This window comes from Perna viridis, chromosome 13 (genome assembly GCF_037379345.1).
Source record: "Perna viridis isolate PV_CMFRI_1.1 ecotype Kerala chromosome 13, ASM3737934v1, whole genome shotgun sequence".
NCBI lineage: Eukaryota > Metazoa > Mollusca > Bivalvia > Mytilida > Mytilidae > Perna > Perna viridis.
In genome coordinates, this window is record NC_142457.1 from 10572184 (window position 1) to 10592406 (window position 20223).

Sequence of the window (20223 nt, forward strand, 5' to 3'; positions counted from 1 at the left end):
TTAATTATATAAGTATTCACATTTCAGTATGTTTAAAGTAACCTCACTACAGTCGCATTAGAATTAAATATGTAGGGAGTTGAAGATGATTTATAAATAGAGTTTATACAAGAAATACTTAAATCCAAAACATATAACCATGAATCAATAAACAGCCAAATTTTAGTATGTTTCCTTTAAATAGTAATATATATATATATATATATATATATATATACATATTATATATATATATATATATATATATATATATATATATATATATATATATATATATATATATATATATATATGTTTTAACCTGAGTAAATGATACGTGTGCCCCTTACCGGGACAATTACCTCATCTTTTATTAACTTCGTGAACGCACTTTAAACAAATGATCCGGTTTTTTGTCTTGTTTAAGCATGGCCAATCAAAGGATGGTCTGCTTTGTCATCAACCATTATGTCAAATTCCATGATCACCATATTACACTATACTGTTGTCATATATATTATAAAATTGAGGTTGTACACATTTTATTTTTGTAACTTCACAGAACGATACCAACAATCCCTCCAAAGTGTACAGTCTCTGATGCAGGAGTCTACATCTAAAAATTCTGCTCTTAAAGGTAAGACCTTTCCAAATAATGTTTGTAGTACAAATCATTATATCAAGTCGAGTCATAATGCTTTTAAAATGCATTCATTTTGACATGACTGTTTTAATGAAAACAATCGATTGTTTGTTTTCCTCCTACAGCCCCTGCATTAACACTTTTTACAACAATGCAGATTTCATGTAGTTGTTGAATCTATGTGTTTTCCTCCTACAGTCTCTGTGTTAACACTTTTAACAACAATGCAGAGTCCATGTACTTGCTGAATCTATGTGTTTTCCTCCTACAGTTTCTGTGTTAATACTTTTAATCTATCAGTAACAAACATAGAGCTGATTAACACCACTAAACGGTATTTCTGCTTTATTTCATTCATTTTTGAAATATTATAATCAGAATAACAATTTGAAACGAAATTTTATAAACATATCTACTTCACATATTGGAAGAGAAATCAAGGGATCCAGGTTATAGCGGTAATCAAAAGCATGTAATGCAGGGACAAGGACCAGACATGCAAAACAGACATATACAACGAAGAACATAAAGTAACTAAAATCATACAAACAAAGTAACAAAAGCAAATGAAAAACTCGGAATCCAATAAAAAACTGGGAGCATAGATCAAGAGCACCGGTAGGATAATTGACATTCATGTTACGTTGTCGTTTTGAAGCCGCAATGAAAAAATATTTTGCACTAACTTCTGTTAGCACGTTTTGTTTAATGCTTAAACTTTTTTAAGTGTTCAAGAAGAAGTTACTTTAAGTTCATGTCGTTATCCACGTATATGATTTTTTTCATTTTTGTGTTTGCTTTTTATACGACTACTGCTGTGTTTAATACTGTCAACGATAAATCATCTCTTTTCAACTATTATCATAATCAACGAAAGTGGCAAAATAGCATTACAGTTTTTATCTAATGTGTATTGCAGAAAGAATTGTTACCTTAGAACAATCCGTTCAAAGTGGCAAAGAGAAAAACAAACGACTACAAAATGAACGGGATAAAAATAAAGAGGAAATAAGTATGTATTATATGTTAATTATTTGCATTCTTCACTATAATAAAACACAATTTACGATCAAGACGATCATATGATATTAGGTTTAATAATAGGATAGTTAACTGGAAAGATTACATAACCAAAATATGCCGAAGATTTAACGAGTGTGTTCCTTGCACGAGGTACATTTTAATGCGTTTTCTTTTTTTTTTTGCACGATTGATTCACAATTGCCAATTAATTACTAGTTTATTATAAGGAAATTTCTCTGATTTATTGCTATTTTTAACATAAAATTCTAATTTTTTGAATGGCTGATTGAAGTATAATTTGTAAGGTTTTGACATTTTGGCGGGAGAAAGTCCGGGAATGAAATTACTGAAATTAAAGAGTGCATTATCGAAAAATTTTACACAGGAATTTGGTAAAGCACTGCTATACATATACAATAAAACCTGTTTAACAATTTAACCTAGTGCAACATGATTTAAGGTTTGTTAATGGGTTGTAATGTTATCGTTGATTAGTATTGGTGTACTTATATTATAAATATAATGATCATATTGGAACAATGGTAAAAACTCTGGAATTGTCGATAAATGTATTATAGGAATTTTATTCCTTTTACTTTTGACAAAGGATTCAAATATACCTGTGAAAGCATAGATAATTGAACAAGACTGATATAGGTACACATTTGGCTTTAAGCAATGAGCACGATATTTGATATTTTTCTTAATAGTTAGAAAATGTATTTAATTAAAACAAATCCCCTTTCTTCACGATGACCTAAACGGTCATTAAATTCTTTTCAAACTATAAACTTAGGAATAATTAAGTTGCACTAGTCCTCATAATTTGATCAATAGTATCACAACAGTACAGAACCTTGGTAAAAGTAAAATTAGTGTACTCGGCGTCACATAAATAAGATACTTTTAAAATTTGAATAAAAATACTTTCTACGACTTTATTGACTCCTATCGTCGTTAAAATTGTCTTAAATCACTAGCTCATTCGTTAGGCCAAACAGCATCCCCCTTAACATTGAATCGTTGAATTCCGGTGAGATTTTAATTCTCGGTCCTAATATTTACATTGTCAAAAGTCGATCATGTTTACAGTGATCGGGTTAGTAGGAGATGTTGTTTACGTTTAGATGGTTTGTCCAAACACCGAAGATCCGGGAATGCATTTCGGCGTTAGTTCGGATATCTCGAATTTATTCTACGCGAACAAAGTACAATACAGTTTATCAAGCAGACCGGAGTTTGACGGGAACTTACGAACTTTCTTTGTAAAGAAATTGCCCCGTAGAAACCAATATGGCGGATATTAGCATGGGATTTTCCCGTAAGGATTTGTTACGCACGATTAAAGCCAATAAGCGACTCGTTTTTACTAACACGTCATGTATATATGCGAACTATCTTCAGAATAAATAAAAGAGAGACAACTCTAGCGGTAAGTTCCGACAGTTTAAAAAGTAGAGTTTCAATTCGAAAATGAGTATGTGCTGTATGTGACGTCGAGTATAGTCAATAATAATTTAGTTAGTCGATATATCTTTATAGTTACTATCATATCAGTAAAAGAGAAGCGTCAAAATCACGACCAAGAAAAAAGTGTTTATTTTACTTACTATACAATGAATAGAAACAGTATGTATGTTGTCCTATTGCATTCATTATCTGTTTGTGTTGTGGTTCTGTCGGGTTTGTTATAAACGATATTTTTCGAGGCTTACCCATCGGTTCTAATGGTCTATGCTTCCAGTTTAAGTGGAGTGCGATTTGTTCATTTGCTTTATACGTATCATTCTAGTTATTCTATGTTCTTTTTTTTCTGTGTCTTCTTTTCCTGTCTGGTCTTTGTCCTTGGATTACATTCTTTTGATTTCCGCTAGAATTTTGATTTCCTTTGTTCTCTTTTGAAACGATGCTTTTTTTTTCTGAGAAAGTAATTTGGATGTTTCAATGACAACCTCCATTGCAGAGGGTTTTCTCAAAGCCTTTATACCACTACAGTACATCTTTAACAGCTCTGATCATGCTCTGTGGATTATGCTTCACATACTCTATGGCTGAGCTCTAGCTGAGTGAAACGTAGTAAATAAATAAGCGGTTTTGCTTGGTAGCGCAGATTCATTCGATGATGGTTATTTTTTAAACCATCGTCAAGTGTTTATGTATTAGTATAACTCGTACCTTAATATCGACAGTTCCTAGCCTCGCTTTCCCAGAAATGTTTTATTATACAAGAACTCTTCTTTCCTACATAAAGCCCCTCAAAGTCAATATCTAGGACACACATATACAAACATAAGAATTTCCATATATTTACTCTATCTATACATTATGGATTAAAACATTCTAGAAATATATGCTATTTCCATAAATCAATATGTATTTCCTCATTTAAATAAATTAAAATGGTGATTAGTCATGACGTGGATTTTTGTATTGTCAATATAATTTTATTCTGGAATACATTTTAAGTTAAATAAATTATTTGGTATGCAGGAAGTGTATTTCTCGACCCTGAAATATATAGAAAATTCTAAATATTTTCTATTTATGAAATACTTTTATCAATGCAATATTGATAGGAATTAAGCACATTGTCAAGGAACCGGTTGACATAAATTATGCTATTACATATGAATCTGTCTGGTCTATCAAATTTTGGAAACAACTCTCAAATCATCTAAAAGAATGTTCATGATTTACTCCCGAAAAATATATTTTCAAATATCTCGGGTGAAAAGATATATATAGGAGTGTGTGTTATAAGCAAGCGATTCATGAAAAATTCCTTCCATCATTTTATATAATAGAAATATTGACATTTTTATGTGTATATATTTGTGGCCTAGATTTTCCGATAAAACATTATGTGTGTGTTTCTTAAGAATCAGGAAAAATAGGGAAAATTAGAAACATGCATAAAAAAACCCACCGATCTAATTTCTATCAAGTATGCTTTCTCCATTTGAAAAAAAACATTATTTAGTCCCTTTATTACTGGGTATGCTCAGAAAGTTTCGTCAGAAATGAGATTTTTCACAGGGCAGGGTTACGTGCCCTTGAAATAATTATTTATAGTGCATTTCAATGAAATCTTGTCTTTTTCCTTGATTCTAACGGTACAAATAGTCACATCAAACTTTCAAAACGAACGGGTTTACCATACAATGTTCACCCATTGTCTGATTGTCACAGAGACTGACATTCAAAATATGTATGTCAAAATTGATTTTTCTTACACTGTGTTATTTCATAGAACTGTTCAATTAAGCTTTCTTCCGATTAATTATATACTTGTTTTATTCTTATACATACATCTTTAATTGAAGATTGGTTGAAACAAGAGAAATGGAACTATGACCAAGAAAAGCAGAGAATTGAGGCTTCAAATGATGAATTAAATGGTACATAATTTCCATCATATCACTCGTATATACCTCTAGAAATAGAAATGATAGAAATCTATGAGCTCATTTTATTTAAAGATAAGAACTTTCTTTACAAAATATGGCCGATGCAGTAAAATTTGTTCTTTTTACTTATAATATTCTACATTTCATTCAGGAAATAACACATGACACGCAAAATCAATATCCGATACATTTTTTTTTCGAACTCCATTTAGTTATCAGTATTTTGCCAATCGGGAAATAGAATTTCGATCAGGTGACTTGCGTTTCTATGGAAGGGCGTCTTTAATGTCAAATGGTAAAAGGCGAATCTATACCGACTGCGTCGGAAAAAAATGATTAAAGTTGCTGTGCATTTAACCCTATTAAGTGCTTCTAATAACAAAATCTAATACGTTAATGAAATAACACTTATCAAAACGTTCTACGGATTATCATTTCATGCAATCTATTTAAAATCAGTCTTATTAATTGTTCCATTCAGTCAATGCATGTAGGATCTTACAAATCTGCATTCTTTTTTTTCTGTTAAGATGACCTTACAGTGCTTCGAACAGGTATTAAAAAGTGCTTTAGTTTTCGAGTTTAATGGGCCTACAGTGTATACGGCTATATAATATGTCAATGGAAAGATAAATCAATGTAGTTTTTAAATGTCATCCGTTCTAACTGAAATGTGGTAAAGTATTTTGCTAATTTTCAATTAATTTGAGGAGGAGTAAGTGAAATTGTGCATTTAAAGTATGATGAAAAATAACATATAAAGATCACGTGTATAGAATTATAAAAAAGGGGAACAAATCTCTATTGGGTATGAACTTCCATAACCAGCATCATAAGATATAAATTTTGTGACATTCATATACATTTATGCACATGCTTCGTAGTTCGAAGGTTTCAGTTTATATATTATCAAACTTTTCACGAAATCGAGCTTTGTCATGGAACAGCGAGTCGCATATTGAAATCCCCAATTCATGGTAAATCTTTAACGTACTACCATTTGAAGACAAATGAAAAATAACAATGTATGATTTTTGTATGTACAAAAATAAATCTCAAATCCTTAAGTATTTTGCAAAGACGATACTCGATACTTTACATGTGTGTGTAATAATAAAACATCCAGAAAACTAGATGAAGTATCCGGAAACGATTCCGTATTTTACAATTTTAGTTCAATTCGTAGTTTAAATAGTGGAAACTCGTTCTGCAAAGCTCATGTTGCAGATCATTTCGAGAACTTTGTGTTTATTATATTTGCTATATTCAGTACAGAATATTTAGGTATACATTGAAATATTCTATGGTGTCTTATTATCTCTTAGTCATTGAAAATGCACTAAAATGTAACCAATTTTGGGCCATTTTTGTTCAGTGATTCAATAGTTTACTTATATCCACAACGCACGATTTCAGTTAAATTATTCATCAAAGTGTATTATAGTCGATATATCTTTGACTCCTCCTCTAAATTAAAGTTAAATAGCAGAAAACTTTTGCACTTTTCAGATAGAAAGGAATGCAATTAAAGAAAACTATATTCATTTATATTTAAATTGACATATACTATAAAGCCGTATACACTCTAAGCCCACTTATGTTTTAAAATTCTTAGCCGTTCGCTGCACAGTTCCTGATTAGCTAATTAGAATTCATTTCTTATGATTTTGATATCATTATGCAAAAGGAAAACCCTAGGATTTGAAAAGATTGTACCTATTTTTATTTTAGTAAAGCTCACCTTTTATGAAACAAACTTGCAAGAACAAAAAGACGCCATGACACCTTTGCAGTGTTTAGTGGATGAAAAAAGTGCAGAATGTAGTCAGCTGCAGTCAGAATTAGGTGAGAGCCAAAATGGTCCACTAGGGGATTGCTTGCCTCGAAGATCATAGCTTACTGTTGGAGTCTTTTAATATTTCTACTAAAGTATGCTTCCTTTCGCCGATTGAGGGTCTCAGGAAAATGTTGCAACGGATGCTGAATCCCGGGCATGTTAATCCGGATAGTCATCCGCTCGGTATATGAAAGAGTTATCAAGGGAAACAAGGTTATAGCGGTAATCCAAAAAATGTAATTCAGGAACAAAGACCAGACATGGAATAAAGACAAACACAACAAAGAACATAAAGTAACAAAAATCATACCTACAAAGTAAAAAAAGCAAATGAGCAACTTGAACTCTACTAAAAACTGGGAACATGGACCAGATGCACAGATAGATAAGATAAGATTAAATGATACTGTATATATACCGGTTGAATGTCCATCAGCCTATTGCATGGTACACAAATTGTATCCATTGCATTCAAAATCGTGGTGCATAGTGATCATCCCCAGTTTACATCTGCACTTCATTTTAAGCTCCCTTTCATTATTTATTGAATTAAGCAATCGTGTACACCTTACTTATATTTCCATCTCTATCTGTAGGATTCAAGATTCATATTAATAGTAATCATATGCAAAATGTTCGGTGGGTTATCAAGAAGCATTTTTAGTTTGTTTAGAAAAGTATATTTTCATTAAAAGTTGAAAAGAAAAAAAACGATGACAAAACAGCATCACTGGTCCTTTTCTCAAAAAATTGTAAGTGTAAAATTAGTCGTAAGTTATGAGGTCATAGTAAATCCAAGTATTGTGACGTCATAACTTGCGACTAATTTTACACTTGCGATTTTTTTGTGAAAAGGACCACAGATTTTTAAACATTCATTTCGCAATTAGGTCAATAGAAGTAATCAGAAAAATTAACATGAATACCAAACTTTTTTTGTTACTTTAAATAAATGTTTTCATATTATTGAATTATTATGGGAATGTTTGGATATGGTAGGTATAAGTATAACTGTGAAAGTACTATTCGTGGATACCAATTTTCGGGAAGAAACACTAGGTCGTAGATTCTTGTGGTTTTGAGGTTTTCAGTGTACACATCAATCGGATTTTTCCCTTTCGTTAGGAACTGAATTTCGTGGTTTGGTCTACCCACGAAAACCGCAAAAATTGTCTCCCGCGAACAATAGTACTTTCACAGTATTATACGTGTAAATTACATGATCTCGCAACTGCAGTGTATAACTTCGAAGTACAATATTACTATTCCCTTCATTCGTGCAATTACCCAGTTTGTATAGCATAGCTTCAAATGCCGTTTATTATAGTTATATAGATATTATAATACACGAACATTCTGAAGGTTTCTTTCTACTTAAAACAGGTATAGGTGTAACTTATTTATTATACAGCCTCCACAAAACATAAATGGATATTGCCCTCGCGTGAGATATATTTGTCTGCAATAATTTTTGTTGTTGTATAATGTTGATTTTATGTGACCTACTTTTCAGCTCGTGCACGGAAAGCATATGCTAGTTTTAGGCGGTTAGTTAATATAGAAACGTCCAATCGGAACGTTTTATTTTGTATAAAATGGAACAGAAAGAGAGAGTAACGTGTAGTAAATTAGAGTTTTTCTGATAATAAATGTTATTTGTGATACATGGTTAATGTATATGTTTATTAATAGTTTGTAAAGGGTTAATTAATGTAAAGAAAAATGAAGTTTTAATTTGATATGACCTATGTCAGTTCTTCAATTTTTTATTTATGTATGTATGTATTTATATAAACGCATTTTTTTTTATCAGAAACGTACAGAAATGATGAACATAGAATGAAACAACTTCAAGATATATTAATTCAAACAGAGAGAGAGAAAAGTAAGATGTTGTAGATTATATATTATAAAATTATAGGAATATTACTTAGACAGAGAAGTTCGTTTCGAATTATTTTCACTCTTTCCATGGCCCCGCTACCATGTCCTGCAAAGATAAGAAATATGTTGTCGATTTCTAAAGTAAATTATGACATGCTTTGCATCGAATTAGATGATACATTTGAAAGGTTTCATTTTTTAACAAATCATTTATCACTATTTTATTTCTAATGAAAGAAAACCCAGTTGATTACCTATATGTCAAAACATTTTTTAGTGTTGATATTTTCATTTGTCTCTCATCCGTTTGATTTTGCAAGCTAACAGCATATCGATTATATGATATTTCTTGGCAAAACATACGGAATCGTCAGAACAGAGAGACATTCAGATTAGGGTAAGCTTGTCCTGCACTATCAGCGGAATCCGTCATATTTCAAGCGAGTTAAATCCGGCATAAACGAAAAAAATAACTAATTTGACCATACAAATATTGCAAATGTGTCACTCTCAAAGTAAAACATTCAATGTTCTACCTAATTTTCAAGTATTTAAGAGTTAATTACTGTTTCCAGACAAAAAAGAGGAAAAGATCAAACACCTGAAGGCTGAACTTGCAACTATTAAAGCTGAAACACATGCTAAGGAAGGTGCGTACTTAATAGAAATGTATGATTTCATGTTCAGTCAGGCTCCTGAATAAACCGTTTTGTGTAACTTGTCAAATCGAATAGGGTCTGAATATCTGCAAAGAAAATACTCAATCGTGATAACAGAAGGGCGCATCTAAGATATCAGAATCTAAATGACACGACTTAAACATGTAAAATTAGGGGAAAAAAACACTTCGCATGCGCAATGTAAATAATAGAATTAAATATTATAACATATACAAAATATATAAAACACTTAAACTATTACAGCATTAACAATTTTTAGCTACCACAACAAATTGGAAGAGATATCAGATGCTTTGAGAGATATGAAAAAAATGTTCTTCTTATACTTGGACTTATGTATACAAAACGATTTTCAATTCGATTTTATTTTAAAAACTACCGTTTGAATTCAAATTCTAAATTTAAGATATAAAAAGTAAAACGAAACTGAACCAGGAAACTATAGATACACTGAGCACAAGCCATGTGTATATTTTTTGTGTGTGTTTGTTTGGAGATACATTCATGAGAAATCAAATCACCCATAATGCTCTATAATTTCATATTAAATCATGTATAATTTATGAAAGTTTAAAGAATTAAAACACATTACGATAGTTCGATAGTTTTAAATCTTGTATTCAAAGTTGAGGTTGCGCAACAGTCTGAACGACTAATCAGACAGGAGAGGAGACTTCAAGAGTGCAGCCAGAACCATGACGAGAGAAATAGTAAGTTTGCGGGATAAATTTTACAGTGTAACGCCCTTTATTTTTTACGACGTTTTTACGACAACTAAGGTTTCTGTTACCAGACGGCGCCCAACGTAATGCTTCCATTAACGGTCTGTATTATGACTTTCTGATGAGTCTATGTTTAAATTCTGTAGCAATTTGCACTTTCCCAGGAGTTCATTATTTCTGGTATTCTTTGGCCAAAATATTCCTTTGGATTTAGCACAAGCAACTAATTATGAAATTCTTCCAATTTTTGCAGATCTATCTGGGTGATACACTGGCAGTTTGACATCAACATTGCTATCATCCTTATATTGTAGATCTTCATTACTTATTTTCTCTCTTCATACCACCTAATGTACACAGCCAAATATTTTTCACGTGAAATTCATGTTAATCGAGCTTCACATGAAATTCGTGTGAAATTCACATGAAATTCATGTGAAATTCACATGAAATTTACGTTATTTTCATGTGAAATTCACTAAACATGAATTACATGTGAACATTTTGTGTGATGTTGCTACAAGATTGAAGTCATCACTACAGAAGTTTTATGGTCGTCATCATGAGCTCGTGGATTGTTATGGTGTATCCATCAGCACCATGAAAACTGATTCAACAGGTCATAGTTTTCCTTTCCTCGTTTGTCTACCCCGGACTTGACTTTTTATGAGCAACTCGGCGGGTGTTTCTAAAAAAGCAGAGGACGCTTACCCTACCGGTGCACCTGGTCCAGGCTCCCAGTTTTTAGTGGAGTCCGAGTTGCTCATTTACTTTTATTACTTTGTATGTATGATTTTAGTTACTTTATGTTCTTTGTTGTGTATGTCTGTTTTCCATGTCTGGTCTTTGTTCCTGGATTACATTTTTTTGATTACCGCTATAACTTTGGTTCCCTTGATTAGTCTACCACATGAAGACTCCATTCACCTGAAATTCATGTAAACTCTGTCACTTAGTTTATTTGCTCAATTCAGTTGAAAATCATGTGAAATTCGTGTGAAAATCATATGAAATAATTTTGCCTGTGTACACGGGTTGCAGATCCAGGGCAATACACAAAATAAAACCCTGATTATTCGTTGTACATTTATTGTGGTACTTCCGTCAAATTGTTTGGTGACGTACTGGAAAAAGAAACACCCTGTAATATAAAAACAATATTAAGCTACATGTACCAAAAGTATATAATATCACATAAAAGTAATCACACCATAAATTGCAAAGCAGAGTTCGTTTAGAAGAACCGGATACTACCTTTAAAGAAAAATGAACTATTTGTGTCATGTAAGTAGCACGTTTTTCCACGCTGCAAAAAGGCTATCAAAAATGCAAAAAACCTACTACACCAGTTACGCATTATTCCATAAACATAAACCATTAAATCAATGGTTATGAAGGAAGACAATTTGGATTCTTAGCACTTCATCAATGAAAATGTTCGTTGTTTTAGTAAATCAGGATGTTGATATTTTCCCTTTTAAACCGCAATTGGTTTCGTTTTACAATAAATTGCGTTACAGATATTTTCGCCAACTAGCGCTCGTCAGTTACTTACTCCAATCGCATATCTGTCCAAACCACTCATTCCCATCCTATATTCCAAACAGCTCCAGATAGTCACTTTGTTTTTATATATTTGCCTTATGTAAATTTCTAAAGACTTTTTTTTTAATTTCAGACCAACTAAGTGCTGCAATAACAGAATATAAGGCAACACTAATAAAAAAAGATAAAACAATTGAGCAGCTTAAGATTGAGACAGCTAGGTTGGACTCAAAAGCACGTCTTTTAGAAGGTATACAATGTGCCCGCAAATCTTGTCAACTGAGCTACTATCAAAATCTATGATTGAGGCTTAAATACTAATTAGATGTTCATGCATAGGTTGGAGAGTATGTTGAACAAAATCTTCTTGTATTTTGTGAGTAACCGTATATCATTTGAAATATATTATTAATGTATTTCGTTTACTCAAACATACCAATAACAGTTTAAAATGCGTAATATTGTACAATCAATTAAGTGCTTATCGTTGTGTTAGCACCAATAAGTTATTGTTTTTCAGCAAGCCAAAGGCAAGAACTGAATAATGCTCAGGCTAAGGAACAAGAACTTCAAGCTGAATTCAGAGCGCATAATCGTATGTATGCACTGAAATTACTCCACAAAATGTTAATTTGTGTTTTTTTTTAGTTTAAAAATAGCAACAACACTATGATATTGGGGTCAACAAGACATCCGATTGGCTGGTCAAATACGAATTTCTTGTAATATTTCGTAACTATAAATCTATTTTTTAAAGATTGATAATGCCAGAACATATACATGCCGTTAGTGTGTGCCCGATATTGGGTTTTTCGAAGAGTTTGATGAAGGTCCTATCATATGGCTTGTACAACAAACATTGAAATGTTGTTGCACCCTAAGGATATGTTATAATATCATTTCTAAGACTGGTCGGTGAAACCATGGAATTAAATTCGTATATTTAGTGCCGTTTTCTGCGACAGATCAGCGTTTTAAGTTTCATAGAATATTCCTTTAGGTCAGGAAATTGCATTAAAATTTGTATTTATCTTGGGTTTCTTTCAGAAACTAAAATAAATATAGAAAATATGAAACTTAGCTTGGAAAGAAAGACTGCAGAATCAAACCAAAAGGAGGAAGAAATCAAGCGGTTGCAAAGTTGGTATTGCTATACCTCTTGGAATTCAGACATTTTGAAGAAAGAAAAAAAAAACAAATTCATAAAAGCCAATGTCAAAGTATTCAAAAATTAATATATAAAAAAAAACATATTTTCTCTGAAGCTTATTTGTCACACTAATTAAGTATTTGTCGTGTCAAAAAGGAGAAGTGTCCAAGACGCATGATCTAAAAATGCAATGTACTATTTTGTGCTGTGCATTACATTGTAATTTAGTGTTACTTGTTTACCTATGGAAAACTGCAGAAGTACAAAATGTTCATAAAAAAAAAACACTTTCAAAACAGTTCTTTAGAGAAATTTGTAGTATTCAAACAATCAATTTTCGACAAATGAAGTGATGGTCTTGTTTATAACCAAACATAAAGTACATGTCTACATTCAGATTTTTTTTTCATATTGCATAACAGTCTGAAAAGTTGAAAAGAAATTTCCAATTTATTTTTCAGATGATTTAGTTAGAGAACAAGCAACGTTGCAGGAATTTTACTCTAAGTACGGAAATCTTCCACTGTTTGAATCAAAATTGAGACAATTGAACGCCGAAAATCGAAGTATTTCAGGTAATTAATATGAAGCATGATGTACCTGTAAGAAGAGGACGTTGTGGATAGAAATGTTACTTAGCATGAATTTTGTGACTACGATTTTCTGCTATTCGAATTGTCCCGTATTTTAAACTTTCGTTATTGACGCCTAAAACTTGTGGCTCAAGCTGTTAACATCTTAAATTTTCTTTTTATTATAACTCTTTTGTCTGCATTTTGTTTTAAGTCATGTTTTGCCAAAGCTGTATTTTTGGTTCTGTATTGGTTGTTTTTTGTTTTGTTTTGTTTTGTTTTTTTTTTTATAAATGTTTCATTTTCAGATGAGTTAACTCAGTCAAGCAAATTTCCCTGCCGTCTCAGACGACTTCGTACGCAAAGACCCGTTATTGTACCTTGTCCTTTATATAGGAAAAAATGTTATTATTTAATGATTCTCATATAATACACCTGGTCCATGCTCCCAGTCTTTAGTGGAGTCCGAGTTGCTCATTTGCTTTTGTTATTTTGTATGTATTATTTTATTTACTTTATGTTCTTTGTTTGTATGTCAGTTTTCCATGTCTGGTCATTGTCCCTGGGTTACATTCTTTTGATTACCGCTATAACCTTGGTTCCCTTGATTACTCTTCAAATATTGATGAAGAATACAATACAAATATGATACTTTAATATTGATCAAGTTTGTGTGCGTTTTCTTTACTTTAGAATGACGTTTTGACTTGCGATGGTTTTGATTGTTGGTGTGATGCCTTAGTTCTGTATAAATTCATTGACTAGGTGATTCGTCAACATTATGACACTCTCAATTGATTCGGTGTATGAGACAGCATTGAAGGGGAACAGAAATATGTATTCTCCATTAGTAACTAGTGGTTTAAATTACTTCTCCACTCGAGATGGTAAAAGTTAGATTTTCTACATGCAAACTTTAGCGATCATGTTAAAATCTTAATGTTTCCATAGAGAGTGGAGGAAAATGATTTTAATCAAGAATAGGCTCATGGGGAAAATGAAATGAAATGAAATCTAAAGAAACCTTGAAAAATCTAAATAGCGGAAAAACTCTCGCAATAAATATAATTATCGTCTGGTGGTTGAAAATCCACGTGCATTTTTAATCACAGGCTTAGAATGGGAGGAATTTATTCGTATGTAAATATCAAATAATATTTTATTCTTTCATAGAAAAAATCTTTTAATTACAAAGAATATGTTTGAATTTTGTAGATGAAAATAAGCAGTTGAAAGAAAGAATTACATCCTTTGGATCATTTCAAACCACGTTTTATAATGTGCAAGAAGATTATCGTAGGGTATCAGCTGAGCTGCAGAATTACCAAGGTAGGTAAAACAACTTATTTTTGCGAGCGATTTGCTTTCGTTAATTTTGCGATTTAAAAAAAAATTATCGAAAATGAAACTCTGCAAATAAGTATCTTGAAAAACATAAAACGTAATGGTACTTAGGAAGCTTTAGAAGCGAAAATAATAACTTTACTTTGTTTACCTACCTCGGTTATTGTTAGTTCAAATCAGAACTTCCAATTTCCTGTTTCGAATTCAGTTATTTTTTTAATTTTTAAAATTAGAAAGTTATTTTCAAAACTTATCAAAAATACAATAAGCCTTAATCAAACATTTCACCAACCTGTAAAGTTATTATTTTTGAACTAACAATAACTGAGGTAGGTAAACAAAGTACTGAAACCAAAAGAGAAAAAGAACTTAAAAGTAAACTAAAATTATTAGTCAATTTGAAACAATTTCCGCTTGCATCATGAAAAAACCCTGAGTTAGATTATCTTCTTCACCTAATTGTGAACATCCGGCAATCAAAATTTAAGTTCAAGCACATATATATTTGATGTCTAATCTTTATAATCAGTTTTATTTAAACACATTGAACCGTGTGGTAGGACCGACGGAAAATCAAGCGTTAAGATAGACAAATGACGGACTGATAAGGTAATTTCTATACATCCCTGGTTTTTCTTTCGGGCAATATGATGAGAAATAATTTTCAATATCAAATTCTGCATGAACAAGCACATAACATGCAAGCTCCACATAGTGGACAATTGTTCGTTGCATCTATTACTCACCGCTGCAGATAGGTCTTTCGAAATTCTCGTACATCATTCAAACCAAACTTTCACAACATTTCACTTGTTTTAGTTATCGGCAACTACAACAAACATTCTTGCTCCTCATCAGCAAAGTATCCCTGACCTCGATGCATCTTAACATGATACTGTTTATCGTGACTCGTCTTTTTGTAGTTCGTTGTAGCATGATGGAACAGAAACATCGTGACAGTTCGAATCAATGTCACCAATATATGGAGGAAATTCAGAATTTATCTAGCACTGAGTTGTCACTCAAACGTTCTATGCTTCGAAAAGATGGTAAGTGTTACTTAATATTCAAATTTAAGGCGAAAAAGGAGAATAGTCTTTAAACTTGCGAAACACTGTGCATACCTGTCACAAAATTAACATCTTGCCTCAAGATATATGTAAAGTGAAGCCTGTCTAAACCGACAAAGGGCAAACCAATAAACGCTGTAAACTAACATCTGAAGTTCTTTTATAAACCAAACACTGGACAAACCGGTAAACGCTGTAAACTATCATCTCCTGAAGTCCCTTCATAAACCAAACCTTGGACAAAAAGGTTCCGATTAATAACCATGTGTCACGATTATGTTTGCTTTATAAGATTTTTATTTTGCAGAACATATCCGAAGTTCTAAAGATATTTTTTTACTTTTTTTTATTGTAGAAGAAAACGACGAACTGAACAGACGACTTCAAGGAACTTTAGGTATTTTTAATTCATTTCATTGCATCCAAGTCCTATATACTGGCAATCGTCTGTGCAGAGGGTAGTGTTTATTCAGTATTGAAAGCTTTTATATCTGTTCCAAACTCAACTCTTTACCCTTCCCATTTAGTCAGTAAAATACAACTGAAAAAGATTCGCAGATTTGTAATGAACAATGCGCATGGGTTTGAATTTTGTTCACATCATGTAAAGCAGAGCATATAAGCTGGCGGAGTTATAAATAGTCAATCGGGAAGCGGATAAATGTCTGCGGAGAAGATTTATATACTCGTTCAGATTATATTGATTTGTAAATTGATATCAATTTATAAGTAAGTTTATTTCACCCTGACTAAAGTCATATTTACGACGGGTGGTTTGTCATTGATCAACTTTTATATCAGTCCAAATAATAAGTAGATCATCCATATCGTTTTTTTTTTACTTAAAAATGTGGAAGGATGTTCAAACGTACATATTTTGCAATTTACTATAAAAGTAACAAAACCAATCACCTAAAGAATATGGAAGCACAAAAAAAACACAAACATCTTATGATAATAATGACATTTTTAAAACTTTATTAGATGAAGATAATAAACACTTTACGATAGTGAAATGTACAAATAACTGGAACTTGATAAATGTTAGGTTTTTTTATTTTCAGTTCATTCATTCATTTTTGTTTTTTTGTTTTTTTTTTCAATTTTGCAGCGAAAATCGATTCTTTGGAGAAAACCTTAAAAGAAAATCAAGGTTGGTATCTGAAACTATTGCATATAGTTATAACCATTAATATAGGCCCCGGTGCCATAGAAGTCAAAAATAAATACTTAAGTCTGAAAATTTTCTTAACTTCATGGTAACTCCAATGAACGTTTTTGTAATTGATGACGTCACAGTTAAGAATTCTCAGACTAAAGTAATTTTTCATGTTTTGTGGCATTCGGGCCAGGTCTTGCTAGTCGTTAAAGAAGTGCCCTTTGGATTACCATATATAAATTATACCAAGAAATTAAATTAATTAACTATTTTTGTGGACTTTTTGTAGTACAACGAGCAAGCTACATAATTTCAAAAACTTCTACTTACTATTGTAAACCATCGTTATGTGTAAATGCTATCAGCAGATACAGTGAAATCTTTAAACCGAACACTTGATAAACTAGTAACCTGCATAAACCAGAATTATATGAAAAATCTTGTCTGTTTTCCTTTATTCTGATGGTGCAAATAGTCAAATAAAACTAAACAAAATTGTGGGTTTCTTTCATTCCATGATTCATCCACTGCCAGAGTTTTACTGCGACTGATACTTAATGACTTAACACATAATAACATATTTAACTATTATTCGTTTCATTTTAAATTTCATATTCAAACAATCATACAAAAATTCACATCTTTATGTATACTGATTTCGAAAACTATATTACATATAATCTGTTTTACATAACAAACTGGGATTAAGACTGTTGAATTAGCAATGCAGTACTAAACATATCATGATATTTGAGGAGGGTATAATTGCATGATATTTGAGGAGGGTATAATTGCATAATTAAAGATTTCTTTATAATATATAAAAGTATATCGTAGCATCAAAAGTCTAAATAATCACGTGTCAAATACTTTAGAGCAAGTGTTCGTTGGGCATTACATTGTTGTATTTGTTGTTCAAATTCCCTACAATATGTTAGATTCAATATCGTTGCATAATGGCAAAAAAGCAACGAAATATTTTATCTTTTAAATAACAACGTTTTTATAAACCAGTAAAGTTGATAACCACGAGTTATCATTACTGTAGTTGTTGAAATTTATTATTTCAATTCATCGTAGTGTTATTAAAATATTGCATTATGAATTCACTGAACAAATTACATTCCATTTTTTGTGTATCTGTCTTTCAGAGAAAAACGTTCAACTGCTGAGACAGCTAAATACAATTTCTGGCAAGTAATGTAACAAGATAGAAAATCGAAAAACTGTTGCAGTAAGAATTTATTTTTATACCCCCATCATCCCCTTCCCTTTTTCAAGCGGGAGGTATATAGGGATAATGGTTTTCGTTCATCAGTCCGTTCATCCGTCCCCTGTTCTTTTTCGCAACTTCTGTGAAACCATTGAATGGAATTTGATGAAACTTTCCAGTGACAGCAGTAAAAAGACCACTGCTACCACATTTTCCAAAGATGGGAGCGTTGAAAACAAATATCCGTTCTATCCTCATTTGGTCTCTCTACTAAAGACGATGCTTGTAATCTACCATCCATGTGCAGTATCCAACATAACATCCTTAATAGATGGATCTGCAAAATGTTCCACCGAACCTCTTTCATTAGTTTCTCTATTCATTGCTGTCAAAAAAGTCTCCAGTCTTCCCACAACATTGTTTCTTCCGTAGTGGTATTAATTCAATGTAGATCATGAAACTTAGAAGGATCTTCTGGAAACCCTCATCTCAAAATTATTTAAAAAAAAACAAAAAAACAAAAGCCTAATAAATCTGCGATTTTTCAACCCTTTATTCTTCTGTTTCCCATACCAAGTTCAAATCCGGACTCAAAAACATTATACATCGTTGTTACTACAGAAAAGACGGTACGCCTAGGTACAGATACGTAGTTCATGGTAGTGATTCCTCTCACTTTGTAAACAACGATCCGAATACAATTTAGCGAATATAGCGAAGAAAATGTTTACAAAATGCTGGAAGTTTTAATCGACAACATATTTGTCCAGTATGCTGGATGCGTTTTTCAACAACAACAAAAAACAATGGGAACAAATTGTGCTCCTCAATTCGCTGACTTTTACTTTCATTCTTATGAGGCTGACTTTAAAGAGGAAGAAATATCGTTTAGCTAGCTACTTTGATCTCAGATTCCGTTATATTGATGACATATTATCATAAAACAATCCTACTTTCGGGGATTTTAGACATAGCATCTACACCAAAGAACTTGAGATAAAGGATACTACCGACACTGTGGCGTCGGTCTCATACCTTGACCTACACCTAGAAATCGATGGGAAAGGAAAGCTATTGACAAAAATATACGACAAACGCAATGCTTTTTTAATCCGTATTGTCAACTTTTCTTTGAACTGTGGCAATATCATTTCAGGACCTGCGTATCGAGTTTTCATATCACAACTGATACGTTATGCCGGAGTTTGCTGTAACTACTTTTGTACCGCGCTAGACATCTTACAATTAGGTTCTGGAACTGGGTGTTATTGCTGAAAGATTGCACTACATCACTACAAAAGTTATTTGGTCATCAGCATGAACTCATTGATCGTTACGGTGTACCAATATGTCTCTCTGCCGTACTTCTCCTTTCCTCTTTTGTCTAATCCATATATTCTTATCCTACCTTACCGGCGCACCTGGTCCATGCTCCCAATTTTTAGTGGAGTCTCCGTTGCTCATTTTCTTTTGTTTCTTTGTACGCATCATTTTGTTTATTTCATGTTATTTGTTGGGTGTGTCTGATTTTATCCATGGATTGAATTATTTTTATTTCGGGTAGAATCTTGATTACCTTGATTACTCTTTCGCAGATTCTTTATCACATGATGCCATTTTGCTCCACCTATTTTCCCGTCTAACTGACTTTTTGGGTTTCTTGATTCAAAATATTGACATCGGCATTTGTTTACCAAGACGGGACCCTATTCCAATCGGCATATCCTCTCAAACCTCTATTTAGAATTTAATTAAACATTCATCAATTCTTAATTACATGATCCCATTCTGCACCTTTCATTTTGTTTTGTTTTGTTCTTCTTCATCTGAGTGCTTACATCACTTAAAGAGTAATCATGGGAACCAACGTTATAGCAGTAATCAAAAGAATATAATCCAGGGACAAAGACCAGATATGGAAAACAGACATACAAAACAAAGATCATGAAGTAACTAAACTCATACATACCAAGTAACAGAAGCAAATGAGCAACT

General features: G+C 32.1%; 1 protein-coding gene across 8 annotated transcripts in view; it reads left to right on the plus strand.

Annotated features, from left to right (window-relative positions):
• Positions 1-20223, plus strand: part of LOC148599533 (uncharacterized) — a 71090-nt gene that overhangs the window by 45448 nt on the left and 5419 nt on the right. For all 8 annotated transcript variants that reach the window (XM_088558707.1, XM_088558711.1, XM_088558715.1 and 5 more), the window contains 16 exons: positions 542-616; positions 1542-1634; positions 4969-5043; positions 6784-6897; positions 8703-8774; positions 9349-9423; positions 10080-10163; positions 11854-11970; positions 12241-12315; positions 12768-12860; positions 13332-13445; positions 14658-14771; positions 15710-15835; positions 16212-16253; positions 16968-17009; positions 18167-18208. In XM_088558707.1, the coding sequence (XP_088414833.1) occupies positions 542-616; positions 1542-1634; positions 4969-5043; positions 6784-6897; positions 8703-8774; positions 9349-9423; positions 10080-10163; positions 11854-11970; positions 12241-12315; positions 12768-12860; positions 13332-13445; positions 14658-14771; positions 15710-15835; positions 16212-16253; positions 16968-17009; positions 18167-18208 (1353 nt within the window). The remainder of the gene's footprint in view (positions 1-541; positions 617-1541; positions 1635-4968; positions 5044-6783; positions 6898-8702; positions 8775-9348; positions 9424-10079; positions 10164-11853; positions 11971-12240; positions 12316-12767; positions 12861-13331; positions 13446-14657; positions 14772-15709; positions 15836-16211; positions 16254-16967; positions 17010-18166; positions 18209-20223) is intronic.